This window comes from Myzus persicae, unplaced genomic scaffold (assembly GCF_001856785.1).
Source record: "Myzus persicae strain clone G006 unplaced genomic scaffold, MPER_G0061.0, whole genome shotgun sequence".
Classification (NCBI taxonomy): Eukaryota; Metazoa; Arthropoda; class Insecta; order Hemiptera; family Aphididae; genus Myzus; species Myzus persicae.
The window spans coordinates 56,151-75,905 of record NW_019102455.1 but is presented as its reverse complement, the minus strand read 5'-3'; the positions used below and the strand labels follow the sequence as shown (position 1 = coordinate 75,905).

The 19,755-nt window shown below is 29.5% G+C and overlaps 1 protein-coding gene across 6 annotated transcripts in view; it reads right to left on the bottom strand.

The window, feature by feature from the left end:
• LOC111032176 (potassium voltage-gated channel subfamily H member 2) overlaps positions 1-19,755 on the bottom strand; it is a 128,799-nt gene that overhangs the window by 100,656 nt on the left and 8,388 nt on the right. Inside the window, exon 2 of one of the 6 annotated variants that reach the window (XM_022312412.1) lies at positions 18,208-18,305. The exons of the other annotated variants lie outside the window; for them this stretch is intronic. Coding sequence (XP_022168104.1) covers positions 18,208-18,268 — 61 coding nt within the window. The 5' untranslated portion in view covers positions 18,269-18,305. The remainder of the gene's footprint in view (positions 1-18,207; positions 18,306-19,755) is intronic. 6 annotated transcript variants of the gene reach the window in all.

Genomic DNA, 19,755 nt, shown 5'->3' with positions numbered 1-19,755 from the left:
ATAATTAGATAAATATGTAATTCTTTTTAAATAATTATAAACTATTATGATAATAACTTAAAATACCTACATACATTTTTATCATTATAACAAAAAACAACACTTGTAAATTTCAAACTCATTAATAAAACTAAAGTGTCACTTTAAATTATGAATAAAAAAAAGAATGATGTCATAAATGTAAATTGTATATAAAAAATAAAGACATTTTTACGTTGTATTCAAGTGTTCTAATTATTATGAATACAGAATCAAAATAATATCTGTCAACCATTTAAGTTTATGGAAAAGCAATTTATTTATTATTGACAAATAGGTAACGCGCCCAAAATATACCCAATTCTCTCCCCATGTTCTAATTCAATCATGAATTTATTCAGATTCTAATATTTGAAATTGTTATGTAAAATAAAGGACTATAATTTCTGATACCATTTAAGAAGTATCCTAACTGTGCCGATATAAGTTTTTTTATTCAAATGAGATACATCATTTTTAGTATAATAGCAGTTGACTATTTTGAAAAATTGTGCGTATCCAAATCAAAACTTGAAGACATATTTTCTAGGTTTTTGAAATATCTATACTAAGGATAATATTCTAAAAAAATGATTACAAAAAAATATAAAATATATGTACTGTTAAATCAAGTTCTTATCAGATTCTGACAATTTTCACAATTTTTAAGAATATAAAATGTTGATGGATTAATATTAGCTGCCTTCATTTTTAAATCATCAAAGCTCGCCCCATGTCTTCCAAACATATGGTTTACTTATATTATATCCTTAGTACTCAATGTTAAATACAATAGAAGTTATTAGTTCTAATTTTCATTTAGATCAACATTTTCAAAAAAGTCATCTGCTGAAGACTTAATAATTTTAAGAAATCTACAAAAAAAATGTGTGATTTTCATTTGAAAAAAAAGCTGTGAGCGCAACGGGATACTTTTTAAATGGTATACAAATCTAAGTAATTGAAAATGTAGTTCTCAAGTATAGTTAGAAATAAGAAACATCAGAATTTGAATAAATTCATTATTTATCGAAAAACAGGCTGTGAGCATGCCTGATGGACCGCTATGTATGATTCATTTAGTAAACGTTCTTAATTATAATCCAGATATTTTAATCCTCAAGAACAAAAACACTAATTAAAGGTGTATTCAAATAATCATTTTAGATAATCTTTTGTTTTGTAAACATATTGATATTTTTTTATTCATCATTGTTAATAATATAAGTTATAAACTATTTTAATTTGCCGTTATTACTTTTGAGAAATGTTAAAGATAATACAATTTAAAATATTATGGTTAAAAATGTTTTTAAAAAAAAAACTTTCTACTACTTATAAGAATGTCAGTATAATATGATTATTGGACTTGCAGATTAATTAATAAAGATTAAAAGTTATGATTTTTTTTTAAATTTTAATGGCTGTGGTCCGTAGAATTTGACAACAAATCACTCCCTTCCACCATCATTAACTTCAAAATCTTAAGTGTAAGTATAGATATCTATAGCCAGGATGACAACGGTTTGCATGTTTTTAAAGATTTTAAATTCTTTGTTTTTTTATAATTTATACATTTTAAATTGCACGATGGTTAACTTTGTTTTATTATGGCTTTAAAAATTATTTATAATAGTTTATTTTTTTATCAAAAAATAATTGAATAATACCTATAAACATAGGTGAAATTTGGGAAGGTGCTTGGTGGTGGTTAGCGCAGCCAAATTTTTGATAGCATCATCAAATTTGTATTAATTATAATATTATATCATAAGCATCATGATAAATGTATTACTAAGACATAATTTTCAAAATAATATATAAGAATGCATATATTATAATATTATAGGTAATTGTTTGTATTAAGTTACCTCAAACATTTTATTTTTAAGGAATTGTGTTTAGCCAATTATTTTTCCCTTGTTATCACTGCTCGTTTTTGTTTGTCTCACCAATCATTTGCATCACACATATTACTCAATCTCATGCACATTTCATGTAGTTTTTAGATGAAACATTCAACATTTCAAAATCAATTTATGGACTTGAAATAGCAGTACGTCTAACAAAATTGTAAGAACTTCCAATGATCCGATTAAAAAATGTAATTTAATGTTTGAACGTATAAACATTATACTACTTTGTATTTGTCGGAGCACTTTTAGTCGGAGCAAATTCTTGACAAAAATAAACTATTAAAGATGTTGAATTTATGCTCTGACCGATGCAAGCTAAATTTTTTTACCTCATCAATAATTTTTAAATTTTTAAAATGAAATCATTAGATGTAACTATGTAAGTATATTTATTTTTGATAGTCGATAAGGTAGTTTTAATAAAAAAATTATATAGTTTGTAGAGACTTTAAAAAGTTATTCTAATGAGAGAGTTTGAATGAGTGGTGCGTGGGGGGCAATATAAATTTAGCACTCCCAAAATTTAACCCAAATTGCGCCTATGCCTACACAGATATTAAGTACTAGGTATATTTTATGTAAAATAGGTGTATCATCATAATAAATTCCTATCAAGGAATGTCAAAACATTATCGCTTCAATTTACTAACTGAACTATTATGGTTTTAGCTTAAGACTTGAGTAAAAACTTGGTCAGTAATCGGTGAACGTAAAATTACTAAATTGTATCACCTTTTTCCAGTCATTACTCAAGCAGTATGTCGGTATACTGTATACTTAAAAATTATTATGTTATCCGAAGTTTGTGCTTTTGCCTGTACCCTGTAGGCTACAGTGTTGTTAGCGATCTACCATATTATTATCGTGACCTACAGCTTGATATTATAGTTAGGTCAACCATAAGTAATTTTTTAAATATTCTCAAATACAGAAATTGGATGCCTTGCTTATTAACGTCGATAAACCAATTAAAGATGAGATAGGATTGTATGAAAAATGTCAAAATACATTTAGACGATTTCATTCACCTATAGTATTATAACCTCAGTTCCGTTAAGTTATTGCTTCACTTCTTTGTAAAATAATATCCGTTTTTTAAATTTTTTTTTACGTTTGTGTTTTTGGTACCATCCAAATTGCTTATAACTAATTTGACATTAAGCCATTTTGTTATGGTTGGTATTATTCACTTAATTCTTAATTTTAACACCTAGTTTATTTTTGTAAATAAATATTAAAACATTTGTAATAATGTGTATAATTGGTAGAACAATATGACACTAATGGTTATTGTTTTATTAAAACTAATAATAATAAAGATTAAAGGCATAATATTATATTATACACAAATATATCATGCGATTTTTTAACATACAAACACCATTTAGTTTTGACTATACCAAATTACACACTGCCAATTATAACCGACTATTATTTCACAATATAAGAAATATATTAATTTGACTCTAGAAAGAAAAACAAAAAGCTTTTAAACATTTTAAAAGATAGAATATATAAAATAATAACCTTATACTTAATTTGTTCTTGTGCTTTCGATTGTATAAGCTATAATAAACCGTATTCAGTTATTAATACTAAGTGATTATTCTAATAGAGCCTAATAACTATGTGAATTTAATTATCAATGAAATTTGAAAACTTTAAAAAATTCTTTTTTAATAATGACAAGACTTTTATATCGGCATTCTAAATACCAACAGTCTAGTCACGAAAACGTAATATAGTATCACGACAACCATTTCAGTATTTAATCTATCTCTTAATGAAACAAATTATTAATTTCAGTTAATTGTTTTTGTCAAACAATTTTAAATAGGTTGTTTATAAGAAAGTTCTAAGTAATAATAAACATCAATTCAACGAAAACAAACTAATAAATAGAAGATTCTTATTTATTATAGTAAAATATTTTCAAAAGCGAGTTCAAAATTTTCAAATTGTAAAATTAATATTATATAATTATTGTTTTTCAATTAAAACAATATCATTTATTAAATTAATTTATTGAGCTCAGGTTTTCAAATTAATCTTTTGTTTAGTTTTTTTAATACAAAAATTAAATTTAAAGAGTATAAAATAGTTCTTTTAAAAATATGCTACTTTGAAATGGGTAGGTTTTGAAATAATTGTTTTATTTATATTTCATTATTTTACCATAAGTAATAAGTTAAAAATGAAAAACTATACAACATTCATAATTATTCAAAGCTTATTTGACTTACACGTAATTAAATTTTTGATAACCGAACTGAGTAAATACTTTTAAACGTTTTTAACTGTTAAACAATATAATAAAGCCATAGATGTATAAATATGTGTTAATAATAATATAATATAGCATAGCACATAGAATATTATTTACTTTGCAGTATTACAACAAAGTATAGCTTTTGAATAAATTATTTAATTCATTTTCATACTATCGACAATATTATACCACCTATTTGCTGATATTCCAATATTTATTTAAAATTATAAAAAACTATTTTTTTATTTTCTTATTGGTTTGTTGATTCCTTTGTAGATTAAACTGATGTTTATTAACTTAAGATTCGCAATTATAATTTAAATAATAGCATATTATAATCATAGTATGTTATAATTCATATAAATGCAACTTTGAACGATTCAAATAGAAGTTTGTCACCACCACTAACAATTCAACAAGATAGATTTTTTTATATTTTATTTGACGTTTATTAACAACAAAATCCTAAAAAAGGACCACACGCGTGAATAATATTATTAACAAAATGTCTAAGTTTATTAAAAATAGGTAGGTATACATTACACGTAGATGTATACGTGGTGTTCAATAAACGCTTATTAATCACGATCGTTTAAGATATTAAAGAACGTAGAGCAAGAAACAAGACATGGCCACAACGCAAGTGAATACATACTTGTATTATAATATAGGTACTCCGTGTCGAACGATCGATAAAAATGCAATTAGGAACACAATCTTTCTAAATTATAATCATACACCTGGTCAAACGGAAATGCGTGTACAATATTTAAATACTTACAACCTGCAAAATTCTATATTATTCTCGCTAACAACCATAATAATGTTTGTATTGCTTATCATTTAAATCACAGTTTGTCCTAAAAAGCAGAAGAACGGCCACTATATTATTATTACGTAAATATTTAATTTTCCTTATTACAAGTGCAGAGAGAATCGATACACAAAACCTAAAATACCTACATTTTGAAACGTTATCATACGACCAATATCATATTTTAATGCCTCGTAATAATACGGTTAAGCGTCGTATTATAATTGCCGTTAATCATCCCATAAACTAATAGTTTCAAAAACTACGTGTTACCTTGAAAAGTGTAGAGTAGAAAATTCTAAGTGTATTTTAATTTAAAATTTGAAATCGAATACTTTTGAAATCAAAAATGTTGTGCCCAGTAAAAAAAAATGAAATAATATTTTTTCACGATTTAATTGTATCTATCAACTTAATATAAAGTACATGGTTTTTGGTTAGACCGTGGTTGAAATATTTTGACGTACCTATATAGACTATATTATACCATAATAATATTGAATATATATTTCCTGTCGAAAAACCGTGTAAAATATATGTTTCTATACAAATTTCATCAAATTTTAAAATTAAATGCTTACCTATAATAAAAACATATTATGACTGCTTTATGTATTCTTGAAATTTTTTGATTGCTATTAAAAAAACGTTTGAGGGGTCTTACATTAAATTGTTAAGCTTTATTATTCATAGACAAAAATTAAATTTAACCATACATTATTAAATTGAATAAAAACTAAAAAAAGTTCGAAAATGTCTAATGACTATTAATAGCTCAAAAAGAGTCGAAACATTTTAAAAATTGTATCACGTCCAGAAAACATTATATGAATATTTGATAAAAATATTAACACTCTAGTACTCTACGGTTGGTTTAATTGACTATTCGTTTTTGAATTGGAACAAAAAAACAAGATCGATTTTTCCAAAGACTTCAGGTTATGGGTAAATATTGTTTTTTTGGATTATACTGTAATAAGGTATTGGGAAATTTCGACTTTTGACTTAATCTTAAAGGACAAACTAAATCCAATTTACCATCTCAAAGAAACCTCCCTCAAAGTTGAGGATCAGAATATTTTTTCTACTATAACAACACCAATGTGTCAGTGTATTTTACCAGACACAGAATAAAACAACAAACAAAATAACACATACACATCATTGTAAACCTTAAATGTATATTGTATTAATTTTTTTTTTTTTTTTGTTATTATTATCAAATTTCATGTAAATAATATATTACAACAATCTTGCACGTATAATATTATAGTGACAATCACCGTGCTCCCGGTGATTTATAATGTGACAATTACCACGCTCCTCGTGATTTATAATGAACGATAGACAGACAGCGCTGATATACGGCGATATACCATGAACGTTGAAAACGTTCCTTACACACAGGCCACCTATGTATAACGAACGTAATAGGCGTTACCAAGGGGGGAAGGGGGGGGGGGGTAATACCACACGCCCTGCACCCCACACGGTAAAAAAATAGGATTTTTGTAGTCTTACCAGAAATAGGACATTAGGATCTTCGTTTTTGTACGTCGCATTATTTTTTCCTCACGGTCATTAAGCACAATAGTCAAAAAAGTTGTTCTTCAGTGCTTCGGATGATGATCTGGTTCATGATTATGAATGTTGCCACTTTCAGCTATACAAATTGAGTAGTTAGAATTTACTTTCTATGTATTATGGTCTGTGGGTCTTTGGTACCATCGTGGTTATGCATTAATAGTTATAGTTATTATAAGTTGTAGTTAGAAGCTGTTTGAATTTAGAAATTATTTTTTATTTTATTTTGTCTGATTATAGAGCTAGGAGGTAATTGTTTAAAAACTATTGCGTCTCTGGACTGCAAGATAATACGACTAGTATGATGCCTATTTCAATATATTATTATTTTCTTGTAGGTACTTACTGTAGTATCCGACAGCGATTATTCAAATAATCAAAAGTTTATCCAGTCAACGAATAAAACGACACAATTTTAGATAAAAACGTTAAGGTGACTTATGACGCTATGGCACCATCCCGTTCTTCTTGGAAACGAGTAACGACGACGGTTACTGGTACGCTGCCTCGCTGCAGTGTCATGGAAGATTAGAAGAATAAGCTAGTAAGTTGGCGCTGGCGGAAACGATATTATATGGAAGATAATATTATATAAAATCAACAACGAAAAAATGGCGCATTTTGTATTTAATCGTTTTACATTCAGAGCGTATTGTACAACAGCTAGGGACTTCTATAGATATAATTTTCAATTTTTCGTACTAAGCGCATTCCGTCAAATGCGGAATCTTGTACAGAAAAAAATTTAAAAAATCGGTTTTTTAACGGTTAAACTGCAGATATTATCAACAATCTGCGAGTAAAGAAAAAGTAAAATACCTATATACGTGTCTTCGTAACGCACGACCATTACTCTGAACATCGCCATTTTTTTGGTTTTTTTACAATTTTAAAACTGTATTATTTAATAAAATGAAAACAATTTAAATAATGCAGACTTTTTTGTGCAAGGCACTCGCTCGATTTTCTTTGTAGGTTGGTATGCCTACACAGACTGTTGTACAGCAACTCAGATCTATATACATACTACACTGTCGATGTGTTTCATATTTTACAGAGATGTAGTCACCATTAAATAGCCTCTCGACCACATTTATTTATATTTAAAGAGTTCGGAATAAAAAACATTATCGATAACATTGTATAATATTTATTTATTAGTGCTGTATCCTATCCTTAGCTGTTCTATAACTTGAAACTGTGAAATAATGATTATTCTCACTCGACAAAGGCAAAGTCAGTTAGCATAGAATTATTTTAATTCGAAAAAACAAATTCGCACTAAATACAAGAGTACTACAACGCATTACAGGTCATATAAAACTCTTTTCAATTAAATCTTTTTGAGATTTGACATATTTATTAAATTTCTTTTTATAATTTATCAAAGATTTTAGAAATAAATGCTTCATACCACTTATTATAAGTACCTAACCTCGTTTACTGATTATAAGATATTCTCTTGTGGTTGACAAAACCAATTTTTTTGGACTACATATACCTAAGTAATTATTAATTATGAAAACTAAAAGTATGTCAATTAATATTTAGTTAGCTTGTTTAAGGTAAAGTTTAGGTAGAGGAGTGACATAGTGCACTCCCATCGAACTATTACGGTATCAGTTGTTGTCATTGTGCCCTTCAGAACATTATATTATATATTTATACGAGTGATATAGACATAATGCTGTATGAATTTCAAATATAATAAACATTAAAACACATCGCTTAATGCCTCATTCGTCGAGGGAATTTGTCGAACTAAGACACCAAGTAGTCTAGATAGTTTCAAACTATTTGATAAATTTAACCAATGCAGTGCCTTCGAATATTTTGTTGGGTAATAATGTAAATTATGTATGTAAATATATATATAGCTATATAGGTTACAGCAGCGATTTATAATATAATCGTGTTGTCGTGGGCGTGGTTAAAGGTATACTTTTATATAGCTGAAGAGGTAGATTGTAATTTCATACAAATCACAAAGATTTTACTATAGAGAATTGTCCTTTTTTCAAATTCAGAGTATAAAGAAAAAGTTTATCGTTGTGGAGGAAAAGATAATCTCACCCCATCGGTTGTCCGTAAAGCGCTCTAATGGTCTTAGAACCCCCCCTCCCCCCTCTATCGTCGATCAAACGCGTTTTTCAAAAATGTTTTTAAAGATACTTCGAGTGTGTATAGCAGAGTTATCCATACCATATATAAAATTATGTATAGGTATACATCATATTTTATGTAAGTTCAGTTACTTATTATTATGATAAATCGATTTTAATCTAAATTCTAAATGTTCTATAACTATCAATTAGTTGTTACCTATTTATTTATCAATGTGTCTTAATAATCCTGTTATCAGTGTTATCGCAAGCCAATAAGCATAATATACCATAACTCATAAGTATTATGTAGTTACTATATAATTGCATTATCTAACTTAAGTAACAAATACCTTCGGGCTTCAATACACAAGTAATACACTTAGAGAAGGTACCCCCAGTAGCGTAATTGTAAAGTGACAAAGAAGTCTAGTTGTCTCCCCCTTCAGATATGCCAGCAGTAGAAATCTTCAAATATTCTAAAATAAAAAAAGAATGCATTACATTTGACACTCATTTATAAGATAAAAATATTGTTTTCCTCAAATTATAGCATACAAGTAGGTTGGTACTTGGTACATATTTTTGGTTTTTGTAAAAACAAGCAATTAGGTTATGATTAGGTTTTAATTTTGACTTAAGTTCATCAATTAGTTTTCCCCTCTAGTTTTTTTCTCAGATACGCCACCAGACATCCCTAACATGTAAATCAAAACGAAATACCGTATACTGTAAATATTTGCAGTTTGTAATATTTACGTTAAATAATAATATTAAAAATAAAAAAAAATTAAAATTATGTATTATTAACTATTATGGTAAATAGTATAATCATCATCGTCATCATAATATTATTATAGGAACTAATCGACGGTGCCACGCCTAAGACGCTTCTCTCTCCGTTCACCATCGTTATAATATTACACAGCATCGGAGTACGCTCGCATCACACGTCGTATTTAAAATTTAAATAATATCTCGCGAGCGTTACGATCTCGAAAGAGCGGACCTGGACTGGCGGGCGGGCGGGCGGAGCGGACAGAGAGGCGACCGCCGACGCTCGCGTGCCGTTTAAATATAGACGCGCCGTCGCCGCCCGCGCCGTCGTGTTGTTCGGCGGCATGAGCACGCATAAAACATGATCATGATGATCGTCATCGTCATCGCCGTCGTCATCATATTTATATTATAATATTATATATTATTTTATATATTATTATTATTATATACACGGGTGTTCTACGCCAAAAAAAAATACATTTTTGTCCACCGGCGAGACGACGTCGTCGTCGTCGTCGTCGTTGGTGTGGCGTCTACGCGTGGTGGTATAATAATATCACATAGACTATAGTACGTACACCTAACCTACCTACACGACTTATAATAATAGGTGATACAAGGTGATCAGTTTTAATATCCAGCAAGTCATACAATTTTTGAAAATATTGTCTTTAAATTATAATATAAAGATAGATGGACATCGTACGCCATTGCAATACAATTAATAATAAAATTAGATTTTTTTTCAATTTTGATAGTAAGTTTGATTTTTAAATTGTTCTGAAGACGACATACATTTTTGATTTCATATTCCGAAGAATAATACATATTTTAAAATTATTTCGATACAAATCAAAATCGAATTTTTAACGAGTGTGATGAGTTAGGGATAGTATCTACTTAAAGTTTAGATGCCCGGAGTAGTTGACCAATACTTTGATGCAGCGTAACGTCGTGCACCTATTTCGCACCAATAAGAAGATTGTAAGAAATATCATTTTTTATCTGAAAAATGATGGTTTACAATGACACCGGATTATACAAAAACAAAATATTTTTAAATAAGTTAAGACTTTTCGAAATAATACGTGTAGACACTTAAATATGGATCACCTTGTACACTCGGACCGCAAGTATTTGCACACATGTACGCTGCGGCGAATACTCCGTTACATGCACTTACAACATATGGCGTCCGTCTCTGTTTGACGGCGCCGTCTCCGGATTAAAAGTTAAAACGATATAGGCACCTGGTACCTACATACTTAATGTTATTAAGTGACGGATCGGCTTATCATTAAAATATTATAAGTATTATTCGAAAGCACGGTTTGAGGTAAGGTGAGCCGTGAGCATACCCCCACTAGTACCTAATGACCCTTGACATTTTATCATATTAAAGTATTGAGATTATAATATAGTATTATTATAAGACAAATAAAAAAATAATATCAACTATGTAATTACTAATTAGTATATACCTGTTTCTATCTGTATATCAGATGCAGATACAAGTGCAAGGTGGGGCAATCAGCCCCCTCCCCCCAACCTAATGTTATAGTTCTTAAATAAAGTTTTTCATAAACTTAAAAATGTACATTTCATTAATATTTTAAAGTTTTCGTAGTTCTAGTGTTGTTTTTAACTACTGTAACTTTCTCATATGAAATATGAATGCCCAAAAATTGTATATTTTAATACAATTTACACTTTAAAGTTTATAAAAAAAACTTTTTTCAAGAACTACGAAAACCCATCCAAATTTGTTTATGATTTTGATATATGTTATAAATCAATGTCTATAAATTACTGTAGAGATGAGAATATTATAATATTAATAGGCATAATATATTATTCACAAAAGTATGTTAACGAACCATGTATGAATTTATTTTTTCAACAACTTAATTGAATACAAACGTTCTATCTATTGGAAAGTCTCTATTCCCTCCCTCGAACTTCTGTATCAGCCACTCAGTATACTCAGTGACGATGCTGACGTTACCACATTATGAACAATTAAAACATTGTTTAAATTTTAAGTTCAAGACTAACTAAAAAGAAAGTAGGACTTTAGCACACTGAGCTTATCAAGACATTTTTTTAATTATTACAATATACTCGAATTCGATGGGTCTTGATATTTGGGTGTATTTCAGATATTAGTCGACGTGAATTTTTTTTATGTAAATTAAGTCGGGGGTTTTTGTATGGCCCGCATGGTAAAGTTATAATTTATATAAAAATAAACATAATCCATAACAAGAATAGTACTGTGCTCGTTATTTTTGTTGATAATATGAAACAAGGATCTCTTAAATCATTTCAGTTACGCATAATACTGTGCAGCGTAGGTATACATAATATAATCTACATTTGACAGTGTTTAGTGAAAAGTTTCCATGCAAGTTTGTGGAACGTGTTTGTCGTAAAAAAAAATAAGTAACCACCTTGATGAATAGCGATATGCTTTCTTGCAGTGGCCCCTGATAAAATTCGTCATCATCACGTGTGCGTGTTAGTCACGTATTATCGTCGATCGGCCGTCACTACCTGCACATATTGGGGTGCGTGTGACGGGACGCGGAAAAGGTAGTGGTCGAGTATCGTTTTTTTTTCCTCAACTTTCATACAATTTACTGCTTTATATTCGGTTGTAATGTCGCGGGTTGTTATTATTCGGTTAGCGCGAATAAGTATATAGTTCTTGTCGAACGGCATGGAGAAGTTCAACGATTTTCGCAGAACGTTTCGTCGTCCGTTACAGTCGGGTTATCAGCAATACTCTGGGAAAGATCGAGTTTAAAATAACAAACAATTTAGTTTTTAGATTTTCTCAACTTTTTCGTGTTCATATTATTATGCATTAGCACCTATGTAACATTAACGTGACGCGTGCCGCCGCTACCACCGTTGCGTTGCTCCAAAACCGTGACGCTTTTTTATTTATTTATTTTTGTCGCGTGGTAACCCGCATTTGTGTGCGTGCCCTGATTTCGTTTTTCAAAAAAGCTTACACGAAAAAACGGAAAAACACAGTACACCCTGTGTCCCTGTACGTATGTACTGTAGTTGGATCGATAACGTTCTAACGTGACGCATACACAACAATAGTGAATTATCATAATGAAATATTATGTACATATAGCTCATATAGTAAGGCGCCGACAGTCCTCCCAAAATGGATAATTATCACAAAACGGCTGCGCCAGAACTCAGAAGACGACGGTTCAGCAGCCTGCAGTCAAACAAGTTGCATATATGGTTGGTGGTGTTGTAGCCAATATAGTCGTCATTCATCGTCATCATCCGAAGAGACACTCGCGTTTGACTCGATTAAATAGAATACAAAATAATTGTTGAAGACAAAGAATATTGCTTAGATATAATCTTAAATGTTTGTCGATGGAATTGTTTGACACCAGCCGATCGCATACAATTGCAAATTAATTTTCGGAGTTTACAAATCTATGTTTTGTTTTTTAAGAAACTTACATCTGGCAGTCTTTTCGTCGTTTTAAAACATCGATTTGCAAAATCCAAAACTCAATTTGTTACCATGGCCTTACTCGATTTGTGATTATTCAGTACTATATTTTGAAACCTATTATTGGCATGGTAGAGGGCCCAACTTCGTGCACATCCAGGCCGTTACACAGCACACGCCCCCACATACTATACGAGTACGCCCTTGTTCGTATACATTTAAGATCGATACGACGCCGCGGAGTGTATTATTATAAATACAAGAAAGCTGGGTCTTATCGTCGATGGAACGGCGATACCACTCGAGTTCGAGGCTCAGTGGCCGGAAAGAATAACCATCTCGTCCTCCTCTCCCCTCCCCCCCCCCCAAAAAAAACCCTAAATAAATTACTAATATATAATTTACAACGAAGGACGTTAGTATAACATTACATTTATATTATATACCTATTATAGTTAAACTTACACACGGCGTCTTGTGATTTGTGAAAACCTAATATCAAATTCGGCAACGTCATTATATAATTATTGTTATTTGTCGCATAACTCATAAGTCTTAATATATCTGCATATAACATTTATAACATTATATGTAAAATGAATACGTATGATACGTGTGAGGTCTGTAATATTTACGTTTATTATAGTATTATGTATGTAAAAGCGCGTTACGGTGCAAGTCTCCCAACAAATGGTATCGTCGACCCACATTATATAATATAATATGTAAGAAAATAATATACTCGGCTCAACATAATAATAATTATACACCCTATCTCGGCCGTTTATGTTAATATTATAATATATTGTCCCGACCGCATTATTATTGTCCCTTTATGTTTTATATACGCGCTTGTGTTTTCCGTGTCACGGTGTCTTGACGTACCTACCTACGAATTTTGAGTATACCCATTAATACATACTGGATAATATAAACTGTGGTTAGGTAATTAATTTTGAACTCGTGATTTTTCGTAATATTTTCCCGTTAAACGATGTAACCAAACAGAGCGCCCTGCTTAGCTTTATCTTTCAAACATTTAAATTGAATTACCTATAGTGAACGCAGTAACATAAATAATAAAACGTCCACATTATATTTTGTTGGAACCTAATATACCCACTACCCAGTATATACGTTTACGTATGATTCGTACGACGATCGCAGTCTGTAGGACATCACGTTACTGCCTATAATGTAGCTATAATCGATATGTACGCATTACTCCAATTTCTCGTTTGTCCACACAAAGCCTTACATATCTATGCTTTGCACGTAAAGTAAGAATTTAAAATCTAATAATATAAAGTGAAGTATATTTTTCTAGGAATCATATTTATTTATTTGTCATGGCAAATATTTTAGATATTATGTATATGCTCTTAAACAACTTGGTTCGATATTGACACTATAGCAGTGGAGCATACAAGATGGGGGAGGGTGTTTAGGGTATATATGACCCTTTAGCCAGTGTTATATATAAATTGTATTGTAATTAAGTATTTAGGCATAAAAAAATTAAATATATAAAAATATTTTTCATGTTATTCTTTTCATATACATACATAAATACGTAATATACATAAATATCTTGACTGGACGATTATCTCTAATCGATATTTTTTTTTTACAACCTCGATTTATTTTAATTTACATAAAGTAGTTGTAAAATAATATACTATATATTTGGTAACACCTCTCTTAAACAAATCTTAGGTATTCAACTGGACTATAAAATAACAAAAGATACATTATACATATTGTTATACTAGTCTTCAGCGATTGTTCGTGGGTACATTAAATTATCATAAAAATACTATATAAAGAAAAACTGTTTTAATACGTAAATTTAAAATATACGTTATTATACACAAACACGGTAAGCTAATTTATTACGACCAGATAAATGCTGCGACGTTAATAAACATAAGCTTATAAGTTCGATTCGTATGTAATCAAAACTATAGATGATACCTTCCTACCTACCTATCACAATAACTAATATTACATACACCGCTTATTATCTGGTATTATAGTTAGACTCGATTAAGTACCTTAACAACCAAAGTTTAATTTTATTTTTGATATCCTCCCCGAAAACTGTCATTTGGCATGACTTGGAAATGGAATACCAACTTCGTTTATTTGGGAATAACAGTTCATAGCTAGTTCTAAACATTATTATGCACAATCCATACAAGAATAGATATGTGTAGCTTATTATTTAAGTGCAATATATTTAATCCAATAAATCTTATAATTGATTTGTTTTAATAAATTACTCAATCGTGTTATACATATAGGTAAGCCAATAATCAAGTTATTGATTCAAATGCAGCGTCGTGCCGTCTTATTGTTACTATATAATACGTTAAAATTGTATTTTACATATTTTATTATCCATTGAAATTCATAAATGTTTAGCTACATTTCTTTGATCACATTATATTTTAAAATATACCTACTAAAAACTCACCCATTTTTTAGGTAGCTTATAGAATCTATATATAATATATATAGTTAGAAACGGTGAGTTTTATGTTTATGAGTGTGTTCAATTCGAAATGTATTGAAGTATTTAATTTATTCTATATTATTATTCATAATTAATAATATGACTTTCGATCGAAAACGCACCGGAATGAAATAACCATAATTTATAATAATAGGTGGTGATTAAATGTCTGTCTTTATTGTTGAACATTATACGCACTGTCGCAGTGTGATGTTTGTTTGGAAATCGAAGTTTTGGTTTCGGAAACGTTAAATTAAGAAACTACGATAAGACTTCCATAAGCTATCACTTTATGTAGAGCAGCGTTGAAAGTTTATTGTGCGAGATTCGTGTTTATTCTGAAACTGCAGTTATATTCAAGCGATTTCGGTCATTTAAAACGACAATAAAAAAAAACTACACTAAATTTCAACCCACGCGTAATTAGTACATTATAAATAAGTATTATAATGATTACTGGAGATGTGCAAACAAATAAATAACAAATAACAAATCAAAACGAGGCTCACGCCTCAAATTTTCCCTCTCCCACGTTCTCAGAAAAAAAACAAATCTGGGTGCGGACCAAAACGGATGAAAAGCCAACAGAGTATAAGACTCCGAGTAATACTCATGTATTTTATGTGAAAACGTTTAACTAAATCACAAACGGAAACATTGAATATAATAATATTATTATTGTGTAATATGCGAATATATTCCGATATATTTAAAAACCATATTTCATAATAGAAGTAATAATAATAATAATACCAGTAATATCGAAACGAGTTTAAAGTCCGGAAGTGGGGCAAACCGAATGAATATGTTTTGGCTTACAGTTTACTCAAACGTATGGAAAATTCCTATTGACGAGAGTTTTCGTCCTATAAACTAAAATAATATATTACTTTACGGTCTTTTCAAAAGGACGTCCGTTTATTATTCAAAATATGACAACACTCCCGTACCCAAACCGTTTTTTATTATATTTTCGTATAACATTAATTTATCCAACACACTGTGGTGAAGTGATTTGTTTCATCTCACCCCCCTCGTCATCCTCACCCTCAACCATCTTCAAACACCACCGATTACCGCGTTTTGACATTTTCCGTTCAGTTTCGCAACTGTTATTACTTTTTTTCCGTTTGTTGCTCATTTATTGTTTAATGTTCATGAATTAAAATTATATTGTACTTAAAATTATGTATAGCCGCTTGCGATTATACTGTACGGCCAACGAAAATGTAATAACTTCTTTACGTGTCATTTTTGGCTCTTTCCTCGTGCTGCCCGAAATCACAATGTTTACTGGTCTACCTCTTTTCAATTAAGCTCTTTAACCTTTTATATAATAATAATATGACACTGAAGTGTTTGACGGTACTTAATACGCGTTCGAGGGGATGGGAAAGATGTAATAACAACGGAGCCTTGAATAGGACATTATATATTTTTATGAAACTCAATATTCGATCATTATAATTATATAGGTACATTGAATGATACTCGAAAATATTGCTAAACAATTTGTATACATAGTTAAAACAATTTTTCATTTCATCTCGCTTAGGTAACTTAATCTATAATAATTTTGTTTTGTTTACGTATTTACTCGTGACTGCTTCAATAATAATAACATAAACATTATTATTCGTCGTTCATTTTAGATTCTGAAAGAAGCGATGAATGTGTTTATTTTACAATCATGTGTGTTTTTTTCTTTTGTCTGTCATCACCTTTCGAAGCAGTAAAAATACTTCAACATACTGCTTCAGCATCTTTTCCAGTAGAAAATTAAATCTTATTACTACTCTAAGGGATCAAAAGTAAAAAAATCTCAGTAATTTTTAAATCATAAGGAAAAACAAAATCAGGAATTTTCACTCAAAAACATTTTTGGACAAAATTAATTTTGATCGCCTTTTTTTTGTTGTATACACTTTTTAAATCATTCTGAACAGCCGACAGCTTTTATTGTTTTCATACAACAATTATATGAATACACTTCGATACTTACTGATCATCAAACCTTCTATTTCTTATAGGCTATTATACCTCCAGCCTCAATTTTAAAATTATACTGAATATCGTTTATTATAAATGATAATGTAGGTACTTACTATACAATAAATACACTGCATTTAAGTTCATATATTTGATTTCGTCATAAAATCACATAAACTTAATTAGTGTTAGTTTGAGTAATCAAGCATACAATAATGCATGCAATTACGGTTTATTATTTAGAAATGAAGATTTATGAATAATAAGGCAATATTCAATAAATACCTGTAAAATATACAAAATGCAATTGCTGTAAGCGTAGTACCTATATACTGTGCATTGTGAAAATATAATAGTTTATGATCATAATAATAAATTATATTATTTTAATTTATGATAAACAAACAATGTGAGTTTTTAATTTCAATATCAATATTTGTAAAAAAAAAATATGGTCAAATAATTTCTGGGAAAGATAAACCTTTTAATCGTGATTTTTGATTCCACTGATATCTGTCGCTACTTAAAGGTAAAAAATATTTTTGTAAGCCTGATTATTTGTTTAATTTGTTAATTTTGAAACGAATGCGACTGAATACGTGCTAAGATATTTTAATACTACAAAATGTCAATAATAAATTAAGCAAATATATTAATTTTGAAAAATTCAAAAATGGTAGTAGATATGTTAAAAAAACGACATAAAATATAGATTAATGATAACACTTCTCACTTTTGCGCTTAAAATCTTTACGGAAATCCAAAGGCATTGTAGTTTTTAATAATGATAACATACACCGTGTTGGCCTGATCGTTTCACGGAAACCATGCCTAATTTGAAACAAAAAATCTAGGTGTTAAAAATCACAGTTTCTTATACACGATGTGTGTATTAATGTTGCTATAGTATAACATCAATGTTATGATGGTAATTTAGAATATCAACAAATTGGTTGTACAGTCCAAGCTAAATTTTGGACGTACTCAAATACGAAATCAAAATTAAAGAGTAACCTAAACAGATGTATAGGTAAACCCAAATAATTTATTTTCAATGAGATAATAGCTGATTAATTGAATTACATCAATAGCACAGCTCGGTGGTATTTACAATCTAATTTAAACATACGTTAAATAAATTGTAAATTTTGCTTAAATTTACACTCACGCATTGGTAGTCTCAGAAAGAGTGGTTCGGATTAATATAACTCCTCGCAAAAAAAGCCATACAACTTCAATACACAAATTAATGTGTGAAATTTGTTTGAGTTTGTGCACTTTTAAAAAAAAGTTAGTTCTCCTATAAGTTCTAATTAATTAGAATAGTTCACATATTATGGATTGTTATAATATAATATATTCATATTATATTAGTAAAAAACTGGTGTATTCGTCAATAATTAGTGAGTATGCCAACAAATAACACAAATGCATGGTAGAAAATCAACAATTTTGTGTTAGAATTGTTATAATTAAAACTATATTAAATTTAAATAAGGTAGTTAAGTATGCCACCTACACATAAAATGCTACTTACGTCGTAAATTAAATTCGTTAAATAATTACTAATAAGTATCCCACACATTTTAATACTCTGATAATATTATCTTATCTTACCTATCTTATTATTTATCCTTATCTTATTTTCAGCAACATAACATTTAAATATTACTTCGTAAAAAATTTTAATTTATCTAAAAAATATTTTTCAGCTTTAAGTCACACTAAAAAGTCTCGAACACATCAGTTAAATGTTTGCGACCCTTCACCATTCCTCCTAAAGCTGATAGAGAGCTTGTTTTTTCAACTTCCATAATAGCTCTATACTTTGAGTATGGTCCTCCGATATCGGATCAATGAAGTTTTCACTACAGCTTACTGTACCGTACCTATCATGTTGAAAACCAAGACTGGTTTTAGTTTGCATAAGCCATCCGCTTATCTGAATGAATAGTCGTGCACTAGTGATTGGATTAATTAAATTTAATATTATACGAATAAGCGTTTCTTAATCACGTTTTTGCGCACTGAAATGTGCTTTAAAATGTCACCATTAATACATCCTGAAAACCTAGGGATCCTGGACTGCACGTTGACCATAGTTTCGACAATCAACACTTAAATCTGGATTTAATTCTAAATCTTCAGTGAGTTATCTGTTAGGAGCAAGCTAACGGCCTAAATTATATTAAACAGTTTTATTCATTTTATTATCCAACCAAATATTTACCAGTGTATTAAATTAATTTATCATAAGTATAGTTATTGATTTTGTAGATAT